Below are 26,987 nucleotides of genomic sequence, written 5' to 3' on the forward strand. Positions count from 1 at the left end.
ACGTTGAACAACCCAGAGTCAAACTCCTCGTATGTGTTCACGTCCGTAGCAGATGAAGCTGGTTCTGATTTCCTGCAGAGCAGAACCGGCTGCATGTATTGTTCATATAAACTCGCCTGGTTTTATCAGCTTTGTGTATGAACAGCAGCTCTAACAACTCATCCTGAAAACTGTCCCACTTCATGGAGGAGGGTCACCCTGACCAAGATGGCAGAGGGTCACCCTGACCAAGATGGCGGCTGACCTGAACAGCAGCACAAAACAGGGTTTTTTCCAAAACTTTATTTGTGGTTTTTAGAAATTTCCAGCTATGTAAATAAAAAAGTACAAAGATATCATGTTTCTTCATCTAAACATCGACACAAAAACCTCAAAAGAGAAAAGACACAAAAAGTCACTCAGGAGTGGATGCTTTTACCATTTTACAAACATTAAACAAGTTTGAGTCGCCCCGGCGTTCAGAGGGATCAGCTCCTGTGATCCTCATAAACGTTAATTTTCACCCTGAAGCAATTCACATTTATGTACATTTTACCAATACAATTAAAACGCTGCAAATAAAAGGATGTTTTCTGTCCATGTTCAACTTTTCTTCATCTACAAAGATCATTTCTCTCTAAGATTTTTTTAACAAATGCTGAATATCAGTAAAGAGGGACGTCTGGGCCTCCCTACTGAAGCTGCTACCACCGTGACCCGACCCCGGATAAGAGGAAGAAGATGGATGGATGGATGGATGGATGAACAGATGGATGGATGGATGGATGGACAGATGCATGGATGGATGGATGGATGGATGAACAGATGGATGACGGATGAACAGATGGATGGATGGATGGATGGAATATCAGTAAAATAAAAAAGATGAAAATTGTTGTAATTTATGGGACATTTCTCAGGTTTGAATAAACTTAAAGTACAGGCCGAGGACTGTATTCACCGGGGGCAGCATGTGAGTTCTGCACTTGGGTTGCGATGGGTCCAGTGTACCCCCCCCCCCCCCAGCACCAGTGGGTCCAGTGTCTCACTTGGCTCACTGTGTGTGTGTGTGTGTGTGTGGGGGGGGGGGCTATAACTGGTGGTGGGTTACAAGGAGGGTTGGGGGCACCTGCAGGGGTCCAGTGGTTCCTGAGGTCCTAGTAGATCCAGGTGTGCTCACTACAGAGGGCAGTCTCTAGTTGTGGGGGGGGACCAATAGCAGCAGTTTCTATTTGGGTCGAATGGCACGAGGCCTTAGATGAACGTTAAGCTGATCAAGTTTTGACATTTGTTAATTAAGTCTGAAGTGTCCGTTTCCTGCAACCCAAGCTGCAATAACTCAGCTCCAGGTTCCAATAGATCAGAACCCGGTGAAGAACATCAAGAACCTTCAGAACCGGATAAAACATTCCTTCCTTCCAGTATCAAGTCTTCATATAATGCTGATCGGCTGCACGGGTCAGAACCTTTCAGGACTCAATCAGCTGGGAGACGCACCTTCAGAACCAGCCACTGATGATTGGTCCATTCTGCTGCGTCACGAGTCATGTGACCAAACAGGAAAGTGGCGGTTCTTCCACACTCAGCTGTTAAATCCTCAGGAACCAACACTGGGTCAGTCACTGAACCACTTCCCATCTGAACTGGACTCCAGCTGGTTCCAGGTGTGTGAATAAAGTTCAGGTCTGTGAACCTCGGAGCCAGCTACCGCTGCCGAGGCTTTTATTTTGAAACTTTCCTGTCATGTGACTACTGGTCCGATCGAAAGGATTGCTTCCGTTTCAAATTGTCTGGAGCATCAAGAGACGACGACGCGCCACAGAACATCTCAGCAGAGCGGCAACGGCTGCGGAGGGAAGGTCATGTGACCGTCAATCATCTTTGGATTGGTGGACGTCCAGACTGACGACCTGCAGCTCCGTCAGGCTGCTGCTGCTGGGCTGGCTGATCACCATCTGAACAAACAGAGCAGGTAGTCATAGCCGTGACGGAGGCGTGTTGACGTGTGTGACGGAGGCGTGTTGACATGTGTGACGGAGGCGTGTTGACATGTGTGACGGAGGCGTGTTACATGTGTGACGGAGGCGTGTTGACGTGTGTGACGGAAGAGTGTTGACGTGTGTGACGGAGGCGTGTTGACGTGTGTGACGGAGGCGTGTTGACGTGTGTGACGGAGGCATGTTGACATGAGTGACGGAGGCGTGTTGACGTGTGTGACGGAGGCATGTTGACATGAGTGACGGAGGCGTGTTACATGTGTGACGGAGGCGTGTTACATGTGTGACGGAGGCGTGTTGACGTGTGTGACGGAGGCGTGTTGACGTGTGTGACGGAGGCGTGTTGACGTGTGTGACGGAGGCGTGTTGACGTGTGTGACGGAGGCATGTTGACGTGTGTGACGGAGGCATGTTGACATGAGTGACGGAGGCATGTTGACGTGTGTGACGGAGGCATGTTGACGTGTGTGACGGAGGCGTGTTACATGTGTGACGGAGGCGTGTTGACGTGTGTGACGGAAGAGTGTTGACGTGTGTGACGGAGGCGTGTTGACGTGTGTGACGGAGGCGTGTTGACGTGTGTGACGGAGGCATGTTGACATGAGTGACGGAGGCGTGTTGACGTGTGTGACGGAGGCATGTTGACATGAGTGACGGAGGCGTGTTACATGTGTGACGGAGGCGTGTTACATGTGTGACGGAGGCGTGTTGACGTGTGTGACGGAGGCGTGTTGACGTGTGTGACGGAGGCGTGTTGACGTGTGTGACGGAGGCGTGTTGACGTGTGTGACGGAGGCATGTTGACGTGTGTGACGGAGGCATGTTGACATGAGTGACGGAGGCATGTTGACGTGTGTGACGGAGGCATGTTGACGTGTGTGACGGAGGCGTGTTACATGTGTGACGGAGGCGTGTTACATGTGTGACGGAGGCGTGTTACATGTGTGACGGAGGCGTGTTGACGTGTGTGACGGAGGCGTGTTGACGTGTGTGACGGAGGCGTGTTGACGTGTGTGACGGAGGCGTGTTGACGTGGTGTGACGGAGGCGTGTTGACGTGTGTGACGGAGGCGTGTTGACGTGTGTGACGGAGGCGTGTTGACGTGTGTGACGGAGGCGTGTTGACGTGTGTGACGGAGGCGTGTTGACATGTGTGACGGAGGCGTGTTGACATGTGTGACGGAGGCGTGTTGACATGTGTGACGGAGGCGTGTTACATGTGTGACGGAGGCGTGTTGACATGTGTGACGGAGGCGTGTTACATGTGTGACGGAGGCGTGTTACATGTGTGACGGAGGCGTGTTACATGAGTGACGGAGGCGTGTTGACATGTGTGACGGAGGCGTGTTGACGTGTGTGACGGAGGCGTGTTGACGTGTGTGACGGAGGCGTGTTGACGTGTGTGACGGAGGCGTGTTGACGTGTGTGACGGAGGCGTGTTGACGTGTGTGACGGAGGCGTGTTGACGTGTGTGACGGAGGCGTGTTGACGTGTGTGACGGAGGCGTGTTACATGAGTGACGGAGGCGTGTTGACGTGTGTGACGGAGGCGTGTTGACGTGTGTGACGGAGGCGTGTTGACGTGTGTGACGGAGGCGTGTTGACGTGTGTGACGGAGGCGTGTTGACATGTGTGACGGAGGCGTGTTGACATGTGTGACGGAGGCGTGTTACATGAGTGACGGAGGCGTGTTACATGAGTGACGGAGGCGTGTTACATGAGTGACGGAGGCGTGTTGACGTGTGTGACGGAGGCGTGTTGACATGTGTGACGGAGGCGTGTTACATGTGTGACGGAGGCGTGTTACATGTGTGACGGAGGCGTGTTGACGTGTGTGACGGAGGCGTGTTGACGTGTGTGACGGAGGCGTGTTGACGTGTGTGACGGAGGCGTGTTACATGAGTGACGGAGGCGTGTTACATGTGTGACGGAGGCGTGTTGACGTGTGTGACGGAGGCGTGTTGACATGTGTGACGGAGGCATGTTGACATGTGTGACGGAGGCGTGTTACATGAGTGACGGAGGCGTGTTACATGAGTGACGGAGGCGTGTTACATGTGTGACGGAGGCGTGTTACATGTGTGACGGAGGCGTGTTACATGTGTGACGGAGGCGTGTCCGTGTGTGACGGAGGCGTGTTGACATGTGTGACGGAGGCATGTTGACATGTGTGACGGAGGCGTGTTACATGAGTGACGGAGGCGTGTTACATGAGTGACGGAGGCGTGTTACATGTGTGACGGAGGCGTGTTACATGAGTGACGGAGGCGTGTTACATGTGTGACGGAGGCGTGTTGACGTGTGTGACGGAGGCGTGTTGACGTGTGTGACGGAGGCGTGTTGACGTGTGTGACGGAGGCGTGTTGACATGTGTGACGGAGGCGTGTTACATGAGTGACGGAGGCGTGTTACATGTGTGACGGAGGCGTGTTGACGTGTGTGACGGAGGCGTGTTGACATGTGTGACGGAGGCATGTTGACATGTGTGACGGAGGCGTGTTACATGAGTGACGGAGGCGTGTTACATGAGTGACGGAGGCGTGTTACATGTGTGACAGAGGCGTGTTGACATGTGTGACAGAGGCGTGTTGACGTGTGTGACGGAGGCGTGTTGACGTGTGTGACGGAGGCGTGTTGACGTGTGTGACGGAGACGTGTTGACATGTATGACGGAGGCGTGTTGACGTGTGTGACGGAGGCGTGTTGACATGTGTGACGGAGACGTGTTGACATGTGTGACAGAGGCGTGTTGACATGTGTGACAGAGGCGTGTTGACGTGTGTGACGGAGGCGTGTTGACGTGTATGATGGAGGCGTGTTACATGTATGACGGAGGCGTGTTGACGTGTGTGACGAAGGCGTGTTGACATGTGTGACGAAGGCGTGTTGACATGTGTGACGAAGGCGTGTTGACATGTGTCATGGAGGCGTGTTACATGTGTGACAGAGGCGTGTTACATGTGTGACGAAGGCGTGTTGACATGTGTGACGGAGGCGTGTTACATGTGTGACGGAGGCGTGTTGACATGTATGACGGAGGCGTGTTGACGTGTGTGACGGAGGCGTGTTGACATGTGTGACGAAGGCGTGTTGACATGTGTGACGGAGGCGTGTTGACATGTGTGACGAAGGCGTGTTGACATGTGTGACGGAGGCGTGTTGACATGTGTGACAGAGGCGTGTTGACGTGTGTGACGGAGGCGTGTTGACATGTGTGACGGAGGAGTGTTGACATGTGTGACGGAGGCGTGTTGACATGTGTGACGAAGGCGTGTTGACATGTGTGACGGAGGCGTGTTGACATGTGTGACAGAGGCGTGTTGACATGTGTGACGGAGGCGTGTTGACGTGTGTGACGGAGGCGTGTTACATGTGTGACGGAGGCGTGTTGACATGTGTGACAGAGGCGTGTTGACATGTGTGACGGAGGCGTGTTGACGTGTGTGACGGAGGCGTGTTACATGTGTGACGGAGGCGTGTTGACATGTGTGACGGAGGCGTCGTGTTACCGGGTGCAGCTGGACGGCAGAAACTGGAATCTGACCAGCGACGGGAGGAAGAGATGTGAGGAAGACCTGCTGGAGCGCACCTGATGCACAGAAGCAAAGGAACCAATCGGTCAAACAAAGGTGTGTTCTGACCTGACTCGAAGGGGAAATGGTCATACCTGGGTCATGTGACTGGTTGTGGGCGGGGGGGAAGGTGTTGAGGACGGCCAGGCTGCGGTCAGCCAGAGAGGGCGTGGGCGTGGCGTACATCACCGTGTGACCACCGGGGTACATCATGTGACCTGCTACGGAGGAAGGGGAGGAGGAAGAGGAGGTGACGATGGTGACGGGAAGACTGGCTGCCAGGGGAGACAGACAGGAAACAGATCAGAGTCCCGTCACAATAAAAGCCCGTCCCGTTCTGAATATCCACTCGTGGGGGTGGAGCTCACCTGTGGAGGACGAGGAGGCGGGACTACGTGTCTCTGAGCTGCTCTGATTGGACGTCTGCTGAGAGCTGGGTTGAACCTGGATAGTCTGCAGCTGCTGAGAGACTCCAGTTCCTGAAGAACGGACAGAACCAGAACTGAGCCCACATAGACCAGAACCAACAGAACCCAACTTTAAACAGTGTGTAATTCACAACACAGTGGACACCCTGATCCCAATGAGTTGAGGGCGGGGCTTGTGCGCACCTGTCAGCGACACGGTGGCCGGGAGGCGGAGCAGCGTGGCCGGTTGTGTGGGCGGAGCCTGGAGAGTGGCGGCGGGGGCCGCCCTGGGGCCCTGGATGGTCACAGGTTGGCCCTGCAGCTGGCTGAGGGGGATGGTGTGTGTGCCGGGGGGCAGCTGGGCACCTGTGGACAGGAAGGAGCGGGTCACAGCGCAGACCCAGGTGTAAATCCCACATCACATCCAGAGGCTGCTTCTGATTGGTCAGCTGCTCCAAATTAGAAAAGCCTGCCCACACACCTGACATCAAGGTGATGCCTCCAGGAAGAACCACACCTGCTGAGGTCTTCAGCACCGCCCCGTTGCTGGAGGAGGCGGGCGGCTGCCATGGGGGGGCGCTGGTCTGCACCTGCAGGGGTAAAGAGGAGGAGGCGGGCTGCGGCTGCACGGACACCGGAAAGGTAAAGGTGGGCTTGGCCAGGTCCTGCCGGGACACAGAGAGACAGCATGAAGGGACCTGAGGACAGCCGGACGGGTCGTCAGCGGCCCCGCCTCTACGCCCGTACCTTTGAACTCTCCGGGCTGCTGTCGGTCTCCGCCACCTGGTAGGTGAGGTCGGTCTCCTCAAAGCCCGTGGCGCTCATCCGTTGGTCGGTGGACGGGTCGGAGCGGGGGGGCGAGTCCGGAGAGTTCAGGCAGGTCTGGATCAGAGCCTTCCCCGTCTCTGACGTGATCATGGGCTGCAGCTTCCTGGTGGCGAATGTGTAAACGTGGCCCGTCTCACTGGCGACCAGCAGCAGCACCTGCGTCCCCGTGAGCGTGGACAGCTCATAGGCCTGCGGGACAGGAGGCGGGGCTTCATGAAAACACCTGAGACCGACCGCTGCCGCCAGAGCCGCCTCAGAGCGGAACGACTTTAATTATAACACTTAGAGTATTAAACAATTAGAACAATGGTTTCAGAGGCGGAAGCAGCAGCAGCTCACCCCCCCCCCCCTCGGTAAGAAGCAGGTAAAACAGGAAATGTAAAACCACCTGGGGACCGCGGTGTCCCCCGGTGGACACGGGGACAGAGAAGCCCGACGGCTCTCAGCGCACAGAGCAGATTTATTTAGTAGAGAAACATTTGTTGTGTTTTTACTATTATTTAGGGGGGGGGGGGGGGGGTCGGGGGCAAAGCGACGCACAGGGGTCCCTCTTCCAGCCGGCCAGCAGAACCTTAAAGCCCATTTCCCAGGTGTTCTGCTGGGCCCGCTTTGGTTACTAACACTCAGAACCGGCCTGAACGGACCGGGTCCAACCCAAAGGTTCTGCTGGTGACCAAGCAGGAACCTGAAGGACTGAAGGAAGAGGAGCGTTCAGCTTTCTAGACGCAGACGGACTGGATTTAATAACCTGAACCAGGACCAGAACCTGGTCCAGCCAGGCGCCGCAGACCGGACCTCTGCGGGGAGGCATCAGCACCTGCTGGCCTCACCTGCTCTGCTGGACGAGAACAGAGCAGATCACTGCTGGAGAGCTGCTGGACATGTCCAGAGCCCCCCAGGTGAGGGTCACCACGGCCAGGTGAGGGTCACCACGGCCAGGTTAATGTCTCCACGGCCAGGTGAGGGACACCACGGCCAGGTTAATGTCACCACGGCCAGGTGAGGGACACGGCCAGGTGAGTCCATACCTGGGGTTTACCTGGCTCTCTGCCACACCCACCTTCTTCATGATGCCCGTCTTCCTCTTGCTGAAGGTGGTGTACCGCCTCAGCTTGTTGTCGATGAACTCCATCTTGATCTTGACCCGGCCTCGGGTCTTCTTCCCGGGTTTAGCGCCAGACACCGCGGGGCTCCCCGCGCCGGGGGCCCGGTGGGGGCCCCGGTGGGGGCCCCGGGAGGCCTGCGCGGACCGGCCGTCCTCCCTCCTCTCCCGCTTCACGCCTCTCCGGTCCCCGCAGGATCCCGCCGCGTCCTCCTCGTCCCCGGAGTCGGAGTCCTGGTCCGAGCCGCTGAAGACCACCTCGGTGCTGAACTCCTGCTCCTCCAGCTGCTCTCCGTCCGCCTCCGGTCCCGCGCCCGGTTCCGGTCCCGCGGAGCTCCCCGGAACGCCGCCCAGCCCGTTACCTGCGCTCCCGGTTCCGGTCGCCATGGCGGCGCTCAGCCTCCCTCCTCCCCGGGGCTCAGCGCTCCCTGGCGGGCTAAGACCGGCTGGCTCCCCGGGGCTCAGCGCTCTCCGGCCGGACAGAGATCAGGCAGCCTCCCGGGACGCATCGCTCTCATGCCGGGCAGATCCAGCTCGCTTCCCCGGGGCTCAGAGCTCCCAGGCCGGACGGCAGAAGCTCACTGGGTCGCTAGCAGCTCCTGAGCTCCGGGAGTCCGGCAGCAGATTGCGTCACTTCCGGCGGGAATCTTCTTCTTCCGGCTTTTATGTGGAGATTGAGGTGCGCCTCCTAGCGGACTGGAGTGTGTGTCTATGACCTCTGCGTTCCGCGGGGTAGGAGCGGTGCTGCCCTGCAGCAAGAAGGTCCTGGGTTCAAAACCCAGGTACAGGTGAGTCCTTTCTACTCCAGGCAGGTACAGGTGAGTCCTTTCTACTCCAGGCAGGTACAGGTGAGTCCTTTCTACTTCAGACAGATAAAGATTACATGTGCTTAAACAACCTTTTTAGAGAGTTTGGTTCCTGGTAATTTTCTAATATCTTCTAATAGATTGATTAAAGAGCTTATTTCGCTCTCTACTTACCACTGATGTCAGAGAAGAGTAACAGAGATACCTGAATCCAGGTGTGTAAACCTAATGAACAGCAGAAATATACAGGCTGACCTGGACAGGTGATCTTCCTCTCCTTATATGGTCAGCTGCTCGTCTCTTCTTCTGTCTGATCCGTGTGGTTCCAGGAAACGGATCCATCTGCTCAGACTGAAACAGAACCAGACAGAAACAGACAGAAACAGAACCAGACAGAAACAGAACCAGACTGAAACAGAACCAGTATGAAACAGAACCAGACAGAAACAGAACCAGTGTGAAACAGAACCAGACTGAAACAGAACCAGCCTGAAACAGAACCAGACAGAAACAGAACCAGACTGAAACAGAACCAGTGTGAAACAGAACCAGACAGAAACAGAACCAGACTGAAACAGAACCAGTGTGAAACAGAACCAAACAGAAACAGAACCAGACAGAAACAGAACCAGACAGAAACAGAACCAGTATGAAACAGAACCAGACTGAAACAGAACCAGACAGAAACAGAACCAGTATGAAACAGAACCAGACAGAAACAGAACCAGACTGAAACAGAACCAGTATGAAACAGAACCAGACAGAAACAGAACCAGACTGAAACAGAACCAGTGTGAAACAGAACCAGACAGAAACAGAACCAGACAGAAACAGAACCAGACTGAAACAGAACCAGACAGAAACAGAACCAGTATGAAACAGAACCAGACTGAAACAGAACCAGACAGAAACAGAACCAGTATGAAACAGAACCAGACAGAAACAGAACCAGACTGAAACAGAACCAGACTGAAACAGAACCAGTGTGAAACAGAACCAGACAGAAACAGAACCAGACTGAAACAGAACCAGACAGAAACAGAACCAGTATGAAACAGAACCAGACTGAAACAGAACCAGACAGAAACAGAACCAGTATGAAACAGAACCAGACAGAAACAGAACCAGACAGAAACAGAACCAGTATGAAACAGAACCAGACTGAAACAGAACCAGACAGAAACAGAACCAGTATGAAACAGAACCAGACAGAAACAGAACCAGTGTGAAACAGAACCAGACTGAAACAGAACCAGACTGAAACAGAACCAGTGTGAAACAGAACCAGACAGAAACAGAACCAGTGTGAAACAGAACCAGACTGAAACAGAACCAGACAGAAACAGAACCAGTATGAAACAGAACCAGACTGAAACAGAACCAGACAGAAACAGAACCAGTATGAAACAGAACCAGACAGAAACAGAACCAGACTGAAACAGAACCAGACAGAAACAGAACCAGTATGAAACAGAACCAGACTGAAACAGAACCAGACAGAAACAGAACCAGTATGAAACAGAACCAGACAGAAACAGAACCAGACTGAAACAGAACCAGACAGAAACAGAACCAGTATGAAACAGAACCAGACTGAAACAGAACCAGACAGAAACAGAACCAGTATGAAACAGAACCAGACAGAAACAGAACCAGACTGAAACAGAACCAGACTGAAACAGAACCAGTGTGAAACAGAACCAGACAGAAACAGAACCAGACTGAAACAGAACCAGACAGAAACAGAACCAGTATGAAACAGAACCAGACTGAAACAGAACCAGACAGAAACAGAACCAGTATGAAACAGAACCAGACAGAAACAGAACCAGACAGAAACAGAACCAGTATGAAACAGAACCAGACTGAAACAGAACCAGACAGAAACAGAACCAGTATGAAACAGAACCAGACAGAAACAGAACCAGTATGAAACAGAACCAGACAGAAACAGAACCAGTGTGAAACAGAACCAGACTGAAACAGAACCAGACTGAAACAGAACCAGTGTGAAACAGAACCAGACAGAAACAGAACCAGTGTGAAACAGAACCAGACTGAAACAGAACCAGACAGAACCAGAACCAGACAGAAACAGAACCAGACAGAAACAGAACAGCCTTCAAACTCCTCACAGGTAACCCCAGGACCCTGATCTCACCTGTCTGCAGCCTGAGGGTTCTAGCGTTGTCAAAACTTCCGGTGTGACTCCAGCATGGAGGCAGCTTAGAGCACAAGCTCCCGACCAAAGTTTTTTTCAGCCCTTTCTTGTCAAATAAGGAACAAAAACTGATAAATACAAACCTGAGGGTGTTTAATTATGTCAAAAGGGAAAAACACCAGAAAATCTCAAAAACCGGACCGACACGACAGAGAGAGCACCAAAACGAGGAAGCTAGACGCAGCCAACAACAGGATCGATCATGCTGAAAACCGGATTCAGGAAGCGGAGGAACGTCTGCAGCTGGTGGAGCGGGCTATGATGGAACTTACTGAGCTACAGAAACGCTGGAGACACGACCCGTGGACCAGGAGGGACGGTGGAGGAGGGAGAGTGTTAGGATCCATGGTCTCAAAGATCCATGGTCTCAAAGATCCACGGTCTCAAGGATCCATGGTCTCAAGGATCCATGGTCTCAAGGATCCATGGTCTCAAGGATCCATGGTCTCAAAGATCCATGGTCTCAAGGATCCATGGTCTCAAAGATCCATGGTCTCAAGGATCCATGGTCTCAAGGGATCCATGGTCTCAAAGATCCATGGTCTCAAGGATCCACGGTCTCAAAGATCCACGGTCTCAAGGATCCATGGTCTCAAAGATCCATGGTCTCAAAGATCCACAGTCTCAAAGATCCATGGTCTCAAAGATCCATGGTCTCAAGGATCCATGGTCTCAAGGGATCCATGGTCTCAAAGATCCATGGTCTCAAGGATCCACGGTCTCAAGGGATCCATGGTCTCAAAGATCCATGGTCTCAAGGATCCATGGTCTCAAAGATCCACGGTCTCAAGGATCCATGGTCTCAAAGATCCATGGTCTCAAAGATCCACAGTCTCAAAGATCCATGGTCTCAAAGATCCATGGTCTCAAGGATCCATGGTCTCAAAGATCCATAGTCTCAAAGATCCACGGTCTCAAAGATCCACGGTCTCAAAGATCCATGGTTTTAAAAATCCATGGTCTCAAGGATCCATGGTCTCAAAGATCCACAGTCTCAAAGATCCATGGTCTCAAAGATCCATGGTCTCAAGGATCCATGGTCTCAAAGATCCATAGTCTCAAAGATCCATGGTCTCAAGGATCCATGGTCTCAAAGATCCATGGTCTCAAGGATCCATGGTCTCAAAGATCCATGGTCTCAAAGATCCATGGTCTCAAAGATCCATGGTCTCAAGGATCCATGGTCTCAAAGATCCATGGTCTCAAAGATCCATGGTCTCAAAGATCCATGGTCTCAAAGATCCATGGTTTTAAAGATCCATGGTCTCAAGGATCCATGGTCTCAAAGATCCATGGTCTCAAGGATCCATGGTCTCAAAGATCCATGGTCTCAAAGATCCATGGTCTCAAGGATCCATGGTCTCAAAGATCCATGGTCTCAAAGATCCATAGTCTCAAAGATCCATGGTCTCAAAGATCCATGGTCTCAAAGATCCATGGTCTCAAAGATCCATGGTTTTAAAGATCCATGGTCTCAAGGATCCATGGTCTCAAAGATCCACGGTCTCAAAGATCCACGGTCTCAAGGATCCATGGTCTCAAAGATCCATGGTCTCAAAGATCCATGGTCTCAAAGATCCATGGTCTCAAGGATCCATGGTCTCAAAGATCCATGGTCTCAAGGATCCATGGTCTCAAAGATCCACGGTCTCAAAGATCCACGGTCTCAAAGAGGGAGCGGAGGACGGCGCTGGGTCAGTGACTTTATTGAGAGCCTTCTGAGAGAAAAGCTGGAGATGCCGCCATCGCTTTCCATCCAGATAGAGAGAGCTCACCGGTCTCCAGCGGCGCGTTCTTCTCCGGGAACGCCAGCGAGGTCCATCATGGTAAAGTTTCAGAATTAAAGAAGAGATCCTGAAAAAAGCGTGGGAGAAGGAGGGATTTCAGTACGAGGGAAATAAAGTGTTTCTGGACCATGATTACGCTCTGGAGGTGCTAAAGAAACGGAGAGAATACGCAGAGGCCAAGAGAGTCCTGAGAGAGAAAAATATAAGGTTCCACACACCATTCCCAGCCAAAATGTGTTCTACGAGGGAGAAACAAAGGTCTAGACCTCAGCAGAGGAGGGGACTCTCTGTGTCAGAGATTAAACCAACGGAGAACAACCTGGAGAAGATCAGACGCCTGACTTAGAAGACCAGCGGAGTCCAGAAGGGATCAACAACCAAAGAAACGCTGCCTGGTTATAAACAACGGTTACAGTCTTTTAGGAGAGGTCAGGAATGAGCATCTGTTAGGTAAAAGTTGGATTCCTTCGTTTCAGGCCTGGGAATATTGATCCAAGTTGTAAAAAAGTTGTAAAAAATTAAATAAAAATCCAGTGCAAAGATATATGATGAAAAACTTTGATTTTTGTGAGTGAGTTAAAAGGATGAACCAGGACGAATACAATTCGGGTTCCTTCCCTTTTTGGTACACAAGGATATGAGTACCAAGACAAAGTTAACGGAATTAGTGTCATTTAATGTGACACTATGCTCAACCCAGTAAAAAGGTCTAAAGTGCTGGGGAAATTAAAAAAGGAAGGTGTGGGCGTGGCAATGCTACAGGAGACCCACCTGACGGACAAAGAACATGCCAAGCTTCACAGAAACGGTTTTAATCAAGTATTTCACTGATCATATAAAAGTGGACATAGGAGAGGAGTAGCCATCCTTTATTTCAGGGAGAACCCGATTCTTCAGAAATTATAGATAAGGACGGGATGTTTGTGTTGGTTAAGGACTGGAAGGTGAGCTGGCCACCATCACCTGGTTCTATCTGGGCATTTTATAGAAAGATGTTGGACCTATTGGTGGTAGAGGGAGAGGGAATTATAATATGTGGTGGAGATTTAAATTTAAGGTTGAACCCACAATTTGATTGTTCAGACAGAGGGTGGAAAAAAATCTATAATTGGCAAAAAGATTAGGAAATTAATGGCAGAGCTCGGTATAATGGATGTTTGGAGAGAACTGAATCCTAAAGGAAGAGATTACGCTTCCTTCTCCTCACTCTGTATATTCTAGGCTCGATTATTTTCTAATGTCTAATAAGGATAGGCACAGAGTGGAAAAATGTGATATTGGAATAAGGGATAAATCGGATCACAGCCCAGTATATCTGACACTGGAGATGTCTCAGGAAATAAGTTAACCCTCTGGAAGATCAATGCAGGCATACTACATAGGAGGAATTTAAGGAAGAAATCAATTTATATGTAAAGGAGAAAGACGACCTACTGTACTGTGGGATGCATGTAAAGCAGTTATCCGAGGGAAGTTAATCGCCAAATCGGCAAATTTAAAAGAGTTAAAACAAGGTAAACTAACTCAACTGAAATCAGAGCTAGAGAGATTAGAAAAGGAACATACAAATAATTTGGATGAAGGGAAAAACAAAGAAATTAAAAGAATTAAGACAGAGATAAATTGCATCTTAGACAAAGAGATAAAAAAAGTTGTTATATACAAAACAAAAGTTTTATGAAGGCGGAAGCAAGTCAGTTAAGTATCTCACGCATAGAATGAATAAGCAGGAGGCAAATAGTAATATCAACAGAATAAATGACCCCACATCAAATCTCGTAAAATATAAAACAGAAGAGATTCATAAGTGTTTTGAAAAATAGTACAAAAAATTATATTCGCAAACACAAATCAAGAATGAAGACCAAATCCAAACATTGTTAGGGAAATTATAGTTACCTAGGTTAACAGAGGAGCAAAATCAAATGCTGACAGGGGAAATTAGAGAGGACGAATTAAATTGGAAACACTTCAGAATTTTATAAATGACTTAGGAAACCACTGATACCCCTGCTAAAAAATACTTTTAATTGGGTCTTGAAGAATGGGGAGATACCGATCTCCTGGAGAGAAGCTTATATTTCTGTTATCCCTAAGGACGGAAACGATAAACTGGAATGACTATAGACCAATTAGTGTGCTGAATCTAGATTATAGATTATTCACAGCTGTAGTGGCCAGACGCCTGGAAAAAATCTTGCCAGACATAATAAATTTAGACCAAACAGGCTTCATAAAGCAGAGACAAACACAAGATAATGTTAGGCACACATTACTAGTGATAGAAAATATATTTAAAATGAAAACTGAAGCAGTTATATTAGGGTTGGATGCAGAAAAAGCTTCCGACTCCATCAGGTGGGTCAGATAAAGAGTTTATAGAATGGGATAAATTAATTTCGAGATTCATCTGGCAAGGGAAAAGACAGAGGGTTAAATTTAGAACCTTACAGCTGGCCAAGGATCGTGGAGGCTTAGCCCTTCCATGTCTGAAAAGTTATTACCAGGCGGCACAGATAAAACCTCTCCTGAATAAATGTGATCCTCAATATAAATCAAGGTGGAAAGACATAGAATGCGCCATGTCACCCGAAATACCTTTACAAGCCATAATTAATGACTATAAATTGAAACTACAATTGGAGAACGATCTGAATCCATAGATAGAACTGTCACTTAGTATATGGCATGAAATTATATTAAAGCACAGCTTGACAGAGCAGACTAGACTATTAGGGTGGATAGCCTATGATTCAGATTATAAACCGAATATGATGAACAAAACATTTGGTGAGTGGGCGAGGGGTCCGAAGACATATTGGGAACTGATTAAAAAAGGGAAAGTAATAAGATATAAAGAGAAAATGTGGCTGTGAAAATAGAAACCTCTTTAGGTATTTGCAAGTAAGGCATGTTATTGAGGAACTTAAAAAATATACATTTTGAAGAATTAGAAACAGGGATAATTCAGATGTTTATCAGAGCAAATTAATCAAATTCAGGCAAAAAAGTAATATCAAAATTATATTCAGGAGTGGAGAACCTGAAAGGAACAAATATATTATATATAAAGGAACGATGGGAAAAAGAGACGGGAGGGAGGTGGACGGTGGAGACATGGGAGGAGATATTTAGGCAACACTGGAAAACATCATGTTACCTCGTGGAGAGAAATGTATGGAAATGTATTATAAGGTATTTCTGTTCTCCAGCGTAAAAGAAATACAAAGATACTAGATGTTAAAGAGGCTGTGGAGAAGAAAGAGCCAATCACTTTCATTTATTTTGGGGTTGTGTTAGTATTGATACATACTGGCAGGAATTGAAGGAATGTATGGAGAAAATCCTGAAAGTGAAGCTTCCTCTAACATTCCACACATTATACATGGGAAGAAGAACTGATAACTCTGACAACCTCAGAGGACAAATATATGTTCAGGATCATGTTGGTAGCCAGTAAGAAAGCTATAACTAGGAATTGGCTGAAAACAGAGGCTCCAAAGAGGGAAGATTGGGTTGAAGTGATGCACAATATTTATATAATGAAAGGCTAACTTTTTCCTTTAGATTAGAATCTGGAAAGTTTAAGACATATTGGGAAAACTGGGTGAAATTTATATCACCAGTGAGATCAGATTTTGTCATGTGACAAAATTAGGGTTGAGAACCTCTTAGTGCTATACAGTTATTGTTGTTCTATAGTTTTTTTTTCTTTGAGTGTTTTTTAAGAAAAAGAAGTGTATTTCTATTGAAGTGGACATTTGTAGATATATCCATGAATAAGGAGGAGGGAAAGGGATTTTTTTCACATGAAGGTACGTGAGTTAAGATAAAATGGTAAGATTACCAAGAGTATAATTGTCACCTAGCGTATGCTCGGACTGTTGTGAATTTAATTTGGCTATGTTAAGTGTATGTTGGAAATGGATGTGATGGCTGTATAAAATCTTTGAAATGCACTCAATAAAAATGTTATTAAAAAAAAAAAGTACTGATACGCTGAAAGGTATCGATACTTTGAAAAGTACCAATACTATAAAAAGTACCAATACTCTTAAAAGTACCAATACTCTGAAAAGTACAGATACTCTGAAAAGTACCAATACTCTTAAAAGTACCAATACTCTTAAAAGTATCGATACTCTTAAAAGTACCAATACTCTGAAAAGTACTGATACTCTGAAAAGTACTGATACTCTGAAAAGTGTTGTTACTGAGAAAAGTACCAATACTCTTAAAAGTACCAATACTCTTAAAAGTATCGATACTCTTAAAAGTACCAATACTCTGAAAAGTACTGATACTCTGAAAAGTACTGATACTCTGAAAAGTGTTGTTACTGAGAAAAGTACCAATACTCTGAAAAGTACCAATACTCTTAAAAGTACCAATACTCTTAAAAGTACCAATACTCTGAAAAGTACCAATACTCTTAAAAGTACCGATACTAACGCGCACACGCGGCCGGCCCGGCTACGTAAACCAGACACTGGAGAACAACGCAGAGAGCTGCAGTGTGACGTCAGAGCCTAGTCCATCTGAAATATTACCTTTAGTTCTTCACGTCACTATTTTTTAGTTATTTCTAAAATAATGAAACTTTGCTAATTGCTCCTTTAAAGCATGTTCCATGTAATATGCCTTGGGATGACAAGTTGGGAATTGGGGCTATATAAATAAAATTGAATAGAAAAATTGAATTGAACGTTGAATTTCTTATGTTACTAAAATATTTTTAATGCCTTTAATTATTTGTCTTTTTATCCCCATGGTATCGAATATTTTCCTGGGTATGGATATGGACTTTGAAACTGGTGACAACCCTACTCTGTTACACTTTTTAAAGAGTCCGCATGCGGTGCCAGAATTACTGTGTTTGCCTCTGCAGCACTTCCTCACTGACCACAGATCAGCGTCTCAATAATTAAAGGGTCAGAGGTCAGATAGCCAAGGATTATCAGTTGGATCCAGGATAAGAGTCCAGTTCCCAGGATTTAGAGAGGTAACTGATTTCAGATCAGCTGAATCTGTGTGAAGTCAGGCTGGCGTAGGACTAAACGTTCACATATTTCTGTAAAATATGATCATTGCTGAGTTTTGATTCGGCGCTAACTACCAACGTCTGAGCAGAGGAAGGTTATCAGAAGCACCTGAAGTCCCATCAGCTCCGGTTAGGATGAACTCCAGCACAACAGGAAGTTCTGCAGGAGAACAAGACTGAATGTTCTCCCTGGTGATCATTCATCCATTCAGAGATCAGTTTCCACAGCGACCCGACCCATGAGCTGCCCCCGCTGGGTGCTGGTTCCACGCCAGCCGCCCTGCTGCTGATCTCAGAGCTGAACCAGGATCAGCTGCTATTTTTACCTCAGATTATCAGCAAAGACGTCAACGTTCCTCAGAGAACCTTCATTCTCAACCAGACTCACAACAGCATGTCCCTGAGTGGCGCCGCAGCACTCGGACCCCCCTGGAGGAACCACAGCTACAGTATGGAAGGGGGCAGAGACCCCCCTCTGTCCGACCAGGGAGAGACCATCATCGGAGTCTACCTCCTGCTGCTCGGTGGGTACAGGACCATGGGGGGGGGGGGGGGGCTCCTTTTTGCTTGGACTAGTTCAACAATAATGATAGCAGATCCTTCTGTACCATCAGTCCAATCCTACTTTCCTCTAAATCACTTTGAATTGTGTGTGAACTCTGCGCCATCTTCACTTCAGACGGTGACTCCCTGCTGTCCTCTCTGTCTCCAGGATGGATATCGTGGTTCGGGAACAGCATCGTTCTCTTTGTCCTCTGCAGACAGCGAGCGTCGCTGCAGCCCACCGACTACCTCACCTTTAACCTGGCCGTCTCTGATGCCAGCATTTCTGTATTTGGCTACTCCAGGGGTATCATTGAGATCTTCAATGTCTTTCAGGACAGCAGCTACTTCATCTCCTCCATTTGGACCTGCCAGGTACACGCAGGTAGTAAGGGCTCATTTCTGCTGGGGTAAAGCTGAAAGGACTGACTCTCACCATGTTGAAGTAGAAACGACTCACTCTTATCTGTGGATAAGAGTGAGTCGCATCCATCCTACTTTGGATGGTGCAGCTCTTCTTTCTAGAAATCTGGCCGGATTTATTAGTTCTCCTAAATGCTGACAACCCAGGGTCCAGACCAGGAAGCAGAGCCGTAGTTTAACACACCTCTCTGCAGCTTCTGTACTGTTACCCACCCATTATCCTATTGAGACGGTGTCTTTCCCACGGCCAAAACTTAACAGATCAAAAACTGATCTAAAAGGAACAAATCATAAAAACCTAATAAAAATCAATATGGTTCACCTTGAACCTAAAAATAAAATAATAAAATGTGGTCTATTAAATATAAGGTCTCTCCCTCCAAAGACTTTGTTAGTTAATGAATTGATTTCTGATAATCAGATTGATTTATTTTGTCTCACAGAAACCTGGCTACAAGAGGACTACGTTAGTATAAATGAGTCAACCCCCTCCAGTTATTCAAATTTCCACATTCCCAGATCTGTGGGAAGAGGAGGAGGAGTGGCAACTATCTTTCAGTCTGATTCATTAATTAGTCCCAGGCCAACTAATAATTACAGTTCTTTTGAACATTTAACCCTCAGTTTCCCTCATCCAAACTGCAAAGCAATAAAACCTCTTCTGTTTGTTGTTTTGTATCGTCCACCAGGCCCTTACACTCAGTTTTTGGATGAGTTGTCAGATTTCTTATCTGATTTGGTGTTAAATACTGATAAGGTTATTATAGTGGGTGATTTTAACATCCATGTTGACACTGAATGTGATAACCTTAGTGTAGCCTTTAAAACTATCCTAGATTCAATTGGTTTTGCTCAAAATGTGCATAAACCGACGCACTCTCGGCTCCATACTTTAGACCTTGTTCTGACATATGGCATTGATTGTGAAGAATTAACAGTATTCTCTCACAACCCTGTCCTGTCTGATCATTTTTTAATAACATTTGAGTTTAATCTAACTGAGTTCTCCACCCCCAAAAGAGGGTTCCATTATAGTAGATTTTTATCGGATAATGCTGTATCAAAACTTAAAGAGTCTGTCCCCTTTTTAATATCCTCAGTATTGCAGAAATGCCCTGCAGATAGCAGCAATGTTGTTTCTTCCCATTCACAAATAGATGTCTTTGTAAACGGTATGACTTCGTCATTGCGTTCTGCATTAGACATTGTAGCTCCCTTGAAAAAGAAGGTGATTATTCACAGGAAGCTGGCTCCTTGGTTTAATTCAGAGCTGCGTTCCTTGAAGCACAATGTTAGGAAATTGGAGAGAAAATGGCGCTCTACACACCAAGAGGAATCCTACCTAATCTGGAGGGACAGACTATTGTTGTATAACAAGACCCTTTGCAGAGTTAGAGCAGCATATTTTTCATCATTAATTGAAGAGAATAAAAATAATCCTAGATTTCTCTTTAGTACAGTTGCCAAACTTACCCAGAGCCACAGCTCTGTTGATCCATCCATTCCCTTAGCTCTCAGTAGTAATGATTTTATGGGATTCTTCATAAATAAAATTGATTCCATTAAAAATAAAATAATTGCCATCCTCCCAAACATGATTACCTCATCCTCAGTAAGTGAGGCAGCATTGGAGGAATCCTTAGAACCTGCGCAGTGTTTGAACTGTTTAGAAGCAGTAGAGCTTTCTGAGCTATCTAAAATTTTAGCTTCATCTAAACCTTCTACCTGTATGTTAGACCCAATCCCAACCAAGTTGTTTAAGGACATATTCCCTTTGATCAGTGGCACTATTTTAGACATGATTAATCTATCCTTAGTAAATGGATATGTACCACAGGCTTTTAAAGTAGCTGTTATTAAACCTTTACTTAAGAAACCTTCTCTTGATCAAGATGAGTTAGTAAATTACAGACCTATATCTAATCTTCTTTTCTTATCTAAAATTCTTGAGAAAGTAGTTGCTAATCAACTTTGTGAACATTTACAAAGTAATGACCTACTTGAGGAGTTTCAGTCAGGCTTCAGAGCTCATCATAGCACTGAAGCAGCTCTGGTGAAGGTCACTAATGATATTCTCATGGCCTCAGATAATGGACTAGTGTCTATACTTGTCCTGTTAGATCTCAGTGCTGCATTTGATACAGTTGATTACAATATTCTCCTACAAAGACTTGAGCATACTGTAGGGATTAAGGGAAAAGCATTAGGCTGGTTTAAATCTTATCTGTCAGACAGATTCCAATTTGTTCATGTTAATAATAAATCTTCCTCAAACTCTAGGGTCACCTGTGGAGTACCACAGGGTTCAGTCCTTGGACCAATTCTATTTACTATATATATGCTTCCGATAGGCAAAATTATCAGACAGCATGGGATTAATTTCCACTGTTATGCTGATGACACTCAGCTATATTTATCCATAAATCCTGATGAATCCAATCAATTACTTCGACTGCAGTCATGTCTTGATGACATCAAAAGCTGGATGACTTTAAATTTCCTGCATCTAAATTCTGATAAGACCGAAGTTTTAATCTTTGGGCCAGAGTCCTCAAAAAATAAACTTCTTAACCAATCACTTAATCTGGGTGGCATTAACTTGGCCTCTGGTAATAAAGTAAATAGTCTTGGTGTTATCATATATCAGAGCTCTGATTACCCCGTATGTTCCTAACAGAGCACTTCGCTCTCAGACTGCAGGTCTGCTGGTGGTTCCTAGAGTCTCTAAAAGTAGAATGGGAGGCAGATCCTTTAGCTATCAGGCTCCTCTCCTGTGGAACCAACTCCCAGTTTTGGTCCGTGAGGCAGACACCCTGTCTACTTTTAAGACTAGGCTTAAAACTTTTCTTTTTGACAAAAATTATAACTAGTGACTCATGTTACTCTCAGCTACCTTATAGTTTTACTGCTATAGGCTTAGGCTACTGGAGTATATCAGGATCTAATTTTCTCACTCTATTGAGTTCTACTGTTCTTCAATTATGCATTATGTGTTGTCATTTCTGCTTTAACTTTCTGTTCTCTCTCTTTTCTCTTCATAGTAGGTACACCTGGTCTGACGTTCTGTTAACTGTGACATCATCCAGAGAAGACGGCTCACCCGCTACTACCATCTAATGTAGAACAGATTACTAGATCAATGTGTGCTTCTGTGCTTTTTTGTCTCTCTTGTTGTGTCTCTGTTCTGTCTTCTGTAACCCCAGTCGGTCGAGGCAGATGACCGTTCATACTGAGCCCGGTTCTGCCGGAGGTTTTCCTTCCCGTTAATGGGTGGTTTTTCTTCCCACTGTCGCTTCATGCTTGCTCAGTATGAGGGATTGCAGCAAAGCCATGTACAATGCAGACGACTCTTCCTGTGGCTCTACGGTTCCCCAGGAGTGAATTCTGCTTGTCGGGACTTTGATGCAATCAACAGGTTTCCTTATATTGGACATTTTTGACCAATCTGTATAATCTGACCCAATCTGTATAATATGATTGAACTTGACTTTGTACAGTGCCTTGAGATGACATGTTTCATGATTTGGCGCTATATAAATAAAATTTAATTGAATTGAATTGATATTAAAATACTATCAATGTGAAGAAGGTCAGTAATATAGCTCACTAGTAACGGTAGACATGAAGTCCATCTGATGGTAAATGGAGTGAAGTTATAGTGCCTTTCCAGTCATACTGACTATACACTAAAGCCACATACACCCAATCACACTCACTAACACGCACATCGACCTGTGACGGGGGGGAAGCTGGAATCCAACCCACAACCTTCCGACTGCAAGACGACCCATTGAGTCACCGTCACCCCTGAAGGTTCAGTGCCTGTCAGGCATAAACAAAACATCTCTTTCTAGACCTAAAACATCAATATGCATCATCAAGAAGATTCTACTAAATGGACATGATGTGTTTCTCATCGTAGAACAGAATAAAAATAATCTTTATTTGGGGGAATGGAGTGAAAGGCAGATGGAAGCCTGCAGAGATGTGCAATGCTACAGATCTAGAGGAACGTACAGTGAGGGCAAATTTACAACAAAAGAACAAATACTGTACAGCTCTTAACAAAAGCATACTCAAAAAATTAAAAGTGTCGGAGTAAGGCAAATTAGAAAAGTACAAAATGATGTGTGCACAATATAGAAAGATGTGTCTCCAGATGTGTCTGCATTGTGATGATTCTTATAAATGACTGTCCAGGTAATACTTTCATGAAATCCCTGAGTGCTGGCATTGGTAATCTATACCTTTGTTCTGAACTGAAGTAGAAAGGACTCTCCTGTATATTACTGATATAGAAAGGACTCACCTGTTCCTGACTGAAGAAGAAAGGACTAACCTGTACCTCACTGATATAGAAAGGACTCACCTGTTCCTGACTGAAGTAGAAAGGACTAACCTGTACCTCACTGATATAGAAAGGACTCACCTGTTCCTGACTGAAGTAGAAAGGACTAACCTGTACCTCACTGATATAGAAAGGACTCACCTGTACCTGACTGAAGTAGAAAGGACTAACCTGTACCTCACTGATATAGAAAGGACTAACCTGTACCTGACTGACCCAGAAAGGACTCACCTGTACCTGACTGAAGTAGAAAGGACTCTCCTGTATATTACTGATATAGAAAGGACTCACCTGTTCCTGACTGAAGAAGAAAGGACTAACCTGTACCTCACTGATATAGAAAGGACTCACCTGTTCCTGACTGAAGAAGAAAGGACTAACCTGTACCTCACTGATATAGAAAGGACTCACCTGTTCCTGACTGAAGTAGAAAGGACTAACCTGTACCTCACTGATATAGAAAGGACTCACCTGTTCCTGACTGAAGTAGAAAGGACTAACCTGTACCTCACTGATATAGAAAGGACTCACCTGTACCTGACTGAAGTAGAAAGGACTAACCTGTACCTCACTGATATAGAAAGGACTCTCCTGTACCTGACTGACCCAGAAAGGACTCACCTGTACCTGACTGAAGAAGAAAGGACTCGCCTGTACCTGACTGAAGTAGAAAGGACTCGCCTGTACCTGACTGAAGTAGAAAGGACTCACCTGTGCTCTGTGGTTGTCTCCTGCAGGTGGATGGTTTCTTCACGCTCGTCTTTGGTCTGAGCAGCATCTACACGCTGACGGTGATCAGCATCACGCGTTACATCAGAGGATGCCACCCGAGCAGAGGTCTGTTCCCCACAGAACTTACCTGTGCTCCTTCAGAACCGGGTCCGGCAGGTAATCCGGTCCTGAACATGCATCCTTTCTGTTTCCTTTCAGCTCATCGGATCACCAGGAGGACCGTATCCGTCTGTCTTCTCTTCATCTGGGTCACCGCTGGGTTCTGGTCTGGAGCTCCGCTGCTGGGCTGGGGAAGCTACACAGGTAGGTGTTTAGAACCTGACTCACCTGGTGAGCTCTGATTGGACCTTTCACGCTTGTGGTTTCTGCTGCGCAGATCGGGGGTACGGTACCTGTGAGATTGACTGGTCCAAAGCCAGCTACTCCAGCGTCTACAGGTCCTACATCATCTCCATCTTCATCTTCTGCTTCTTCGTGCCTGTGCTCGTCATGCTCTTCTGCTACGTGTCCATCATCAACACGGTGAAGCGAGGCAACGCCCTGTCCGCGGACGGTGACCTGACAGACCGTCAGAGGAAGATTGAGAGAGACGTAACAATTGTGAGTCTTCATCGGTCATCTCAGGATCTTCAGGGTTTAGCTGAGCGTAACCTGTCCTGTGATCTTCTCCAGGTCTCCATAGTGATCTGCACCGCCTTCATTTTGGCCTGGTCTCCATACGCGGTGGTCTCCATGTGGTCCGCCTGTGGTTTCCATGTGCCCAACCTCACCAGCATCTTCACCCGCCTCTTCGCCAAGTCCGCCAGCTTCTACAACCCCCTGATTTACTTCGGTCTCAGTTCCAAGTTCCGCAAAGATGTGGCCGTCCTGCTTCCCTGCACGCAAAAAGCCAAAGACAGCGTCAGGCTGAAGCGCTTCAGGCCTAAGGGGGATGTCCCCGGCCGCCACGCTGCAGGAGGCGGAGCCAGACTCAAGGTTCCCCTCACCCGCTCGGTGAAAAAGTACTCCCCAATGAACCAGAGCCCTCCGGCTCCACCCCCGGAAACCCCACCGCCCGTGACTCCATCGCCTGGGGCAGCAACACCGGACACCAAGGAGGTGTTCTTCATCCACATGCCCCATCCATCTGAGAACAGCTCTGAGTTTGAATGTGTCAGACTCTAACCAACAACCTGAACAGGAGGAAGACCGCTGCGCGGTCCCTGGGCCAACTCTGCATCAACCCTGTCCAAGCCCAACCAGCCTGTGGTCCTGGAACATCTTCAGGATCCCTGCAGTCAAACCAGATGTGCTGTTCTAAATGACCTGAAGGCGTTTTGTTGGGTCAGAACGCCTCCGCTGCCATCGGCGATCACTGGAAGAAATCTGGGAGTTATTTTGACCAGGACTTTAAATTCAGTCAACAAGGTGACGTCCTTTCAGGCATCTGCCACATTGATCTGTCAGCTGAAGTTCAGCCTTTCTTAAACCTTGACAGGCTGAACTGGCTGATATCAGAACCGTTCCTGTAGCGCTCTTTCTGTTGCCGTCTCTCAGTCGTCCCTCAACAGGCTCCAAGGGGTCCAAAATGCAGCTGCAGGTCCGTTCTCCTCTCCCTTCCCTGGCTGCCGGTTCTCTTTAGAACAATGTTAAACTTTTATTGCTTGTTTATAGAGCTCTTAATCGTCTGCAGGCCTACATTTCTGGTTTATTGGGTTTCTACGTGAGTGGCAGACCCCTGAATGTTCTGAGAACTGAACCTAAACATTGGGCTGACCGGACCTCCCAGACTGGAGCCAGCCTGTCTCTAACCTGAGCCTCTTTAAGCTTTTAACGATCAGCAAACTTCTAACTTTGATTGTTTTAATTAGTTTGAATGGTTTTAATGAATTAATTGGGAAACAACTGAGTGGTCCTGTTGGCTGTTTAAGGGCCAGAAATGAATATATGAGACGAACTGGTTCTCCTTCCAGCCTTCAGAGCAGCAGGTTTTCTGGTGGTGGGGGGGTTGTGGATAAAACAGGTTTCCTGGTGGTGGTGGGGGTCGTAGATGAAACAGGTTTTCCGGTGGTGGGGGGGTCGTAGATGAAACAGGTTTTCCGGTGGTGGTGGGGGTCGTAGATGAAACAGGTTTTCCGGTGGTGGGGGGGTCGTAGATGAAACAGGTTTCCTGGTGGTGGGGGGTCGTAGATGAAACAGGTTTCCTGGTGGTGGTGGGGTCGTAGATGAAACAGGTTTCCTGGTGGTGGGGGGTCGTAGATAGAACAAGTTTGCTCGTACAGGATGTGGTGTCCGGTCAACAGCGAGCGCGCCACACGAACAGGTTTCACTCGGATCAGTCAGATCTCAGACCGGAAATCTTGGGAAAGCTCTCAGGATTAAACGTGAGTTCAGGTTAAATGAACATGGAGGACGGAGAAGAACAACAGTGAACATTTGTGGACTGAGTTTAACGGAGAAAACACAACTAAAAGGAAAAGGTTAAAGGGGTGGAGACAGTGCTAACAGGGGCGCCACATTTACTGCACCATGACACCCAGGTGAGCTGAGCTTCCTCTCTAGGTGTCCCTGATTGGCTACATGCCATTCAACAGGCTGCATGCTGATTCATCCTCTGGGAACACCGAGTCCAGACCATCCAACATGCAGAACCCTGAAGGTTCTGCTTATATGATAATTAACTGATGCGCTCTTCAGTTTTAATCTTTGCTCTCTCACAGTCTCTCGTTTTTATTAAAACTAAACATTTTATGGAAACACAGATTATCACAAACCAACCCTGAAATGCTAACATGTCGCTGAGTAAAAAGATCCAACCGGAGGAAACCTACTGACATTAGAGCGGAGACGGCGAGCCGGCCCTTCTCGTCCAACATCAGTGTCTGACCTTAAAGAGGCGCTTCAGGAGCAATGCTCAGATAGAATAGAATAGAATAGAATAGAATAGAATAGAATAGAATAGAATAGTTATTTATTTACCACTGGGAAGAAATCCAGAAGTTCCCAGAAACAAAGCCGCCCTAGAAGAGCTGCAGCTGTGTTACAGCGTTACAACACGCTGGTGGTGCTGGTGGTCCAGCTGTCTTCAGACCATTGAGAAGCTCCTCTCCTCGCCGTCTCATGGTCCTCCTCACACTGTGAGGACCTGCAGCTCCAGCCCTGATCCACCATCTTCTACAGATACCCGGCACAGATCCAGAGTTTCTGTCACTGACTCGTCCCAC

The 26,987-nt window shown here is 47.3% G+C and overlaps 2 protein-coding genes across 2 annotated transcripts; one reads left to right on the top strand and one right to left on the bottom strand.

Moving 5' to 3' along the window:
- Nucleotides 1-781: 781 nt before the first annotated feature.
- On the bottom strand, nt 782-8,516 carry LOC105924010 (serum response factor). The gene is made up of 8 exons (XM_036137702.1): nt 7,842-8,516; nt 6,701-6,970; nt 6,435-6,618; nt 6,158-6,319; nt 5,915-6,025; nt 5,642-5,821; nt 5,484-5,563; nt 782-1,934 (listed from the first exon to the last, which is right to left on the bottom strand). The coding sequence occupies exons 1-8, from the start codon at nt 8,268-8,270 to the stop codon at nt 1,851-1,853; spliced, it is 1,500 nt and encodes a 499-aa protein (XP_035993595.1). The 5' UTR covers nt 8,271-8,516; the 3' UTR covers nt 782-1,850.
- A 9,010-nt stretch (nt 8,517-17,526) lies between these two features.
- On the top strand, nt 17,527-25,782 carry opn6a (opsin 6, group member a). Its single transcript, XM_036137703.1, has 6 exons — nt 17,527-18,262; nt 18,451-18,656; nt 23,790-23,889; nt 23,983-24,087; nt 24,161-24,384; nt 24,457-25,782. Exons 1-6 carry the CDS (start codon nt 18,133-18,135, stop codon nt 24,946-24,948), a joined length of 1,257 nt encoding a protein of 418 aa, XP_035993596.1. The 5' UTR covers nt 17,527-18,132; the 3' UTR covers nt 24,949-25,782.
- Nucleotides 25,783-26,987: the final 1,205 nt, after the last annotated feature.

The sequence above is a fragment of the Fundulus heteroclitus genome, chromosome 5, assembly GCF_011125445.2.
Source record: "Fundulus heteroclitus isolate FHET01 chromosome 5, MU-UCD_Fhet_4.1, whole genome shotgun sequence".
Taxonomy (NCBI): Eukaryota; Metazoa; Chordata; class Actinopteri; order Cyprinodontiformes; family Fundulidae; genus Fundulus; species Fundulus heteroclitus.

Coding starts and splice junctions, on each gene's coding strand:
- opn6a (XM_036137703.1), top strand. CDS start 18,133: ATGTCCCTGAGTGGCGCCGCAGCACTCGGACCCCCCTGGAGGAACCAC. Junction 18,263..18,450: donor AGTCTACCTCCTGCTGCTCG/GTGGGTACAGGA, acceptor CTCTGTCTCCAG/GATGGATATCGTGGTTCGGG. Junction 24,088..24,160: donor GGGCTGGGGAAGCTACACAG/GTAGGTGTTTAG, acceptor TCTGCTGCGCAG/ATCGGGGGTACGGTACCTGT.
- LOC105924010 (XM_036137702.1), bottom strand. CDS start 8,270: ATGGCGACCGGAACCGGGAGCGCAGGTAACGGGCTGGGCGGCGTTCCG. Junction 6,971..7,841: donor AGACGGGCATCATGAAGAAG/GTGGGTGTGGCA, acceptor CCTGTCCCGCAG/GCCTATGAGCTGTCCACGCT. Junction 1,935..5,483: donor CTGCCGTCCAGCTGCACCCG/GTAACACGACGC, acceptor CTGTTTGTTCAG/ATGGTGATCAGCCAGCCCAG.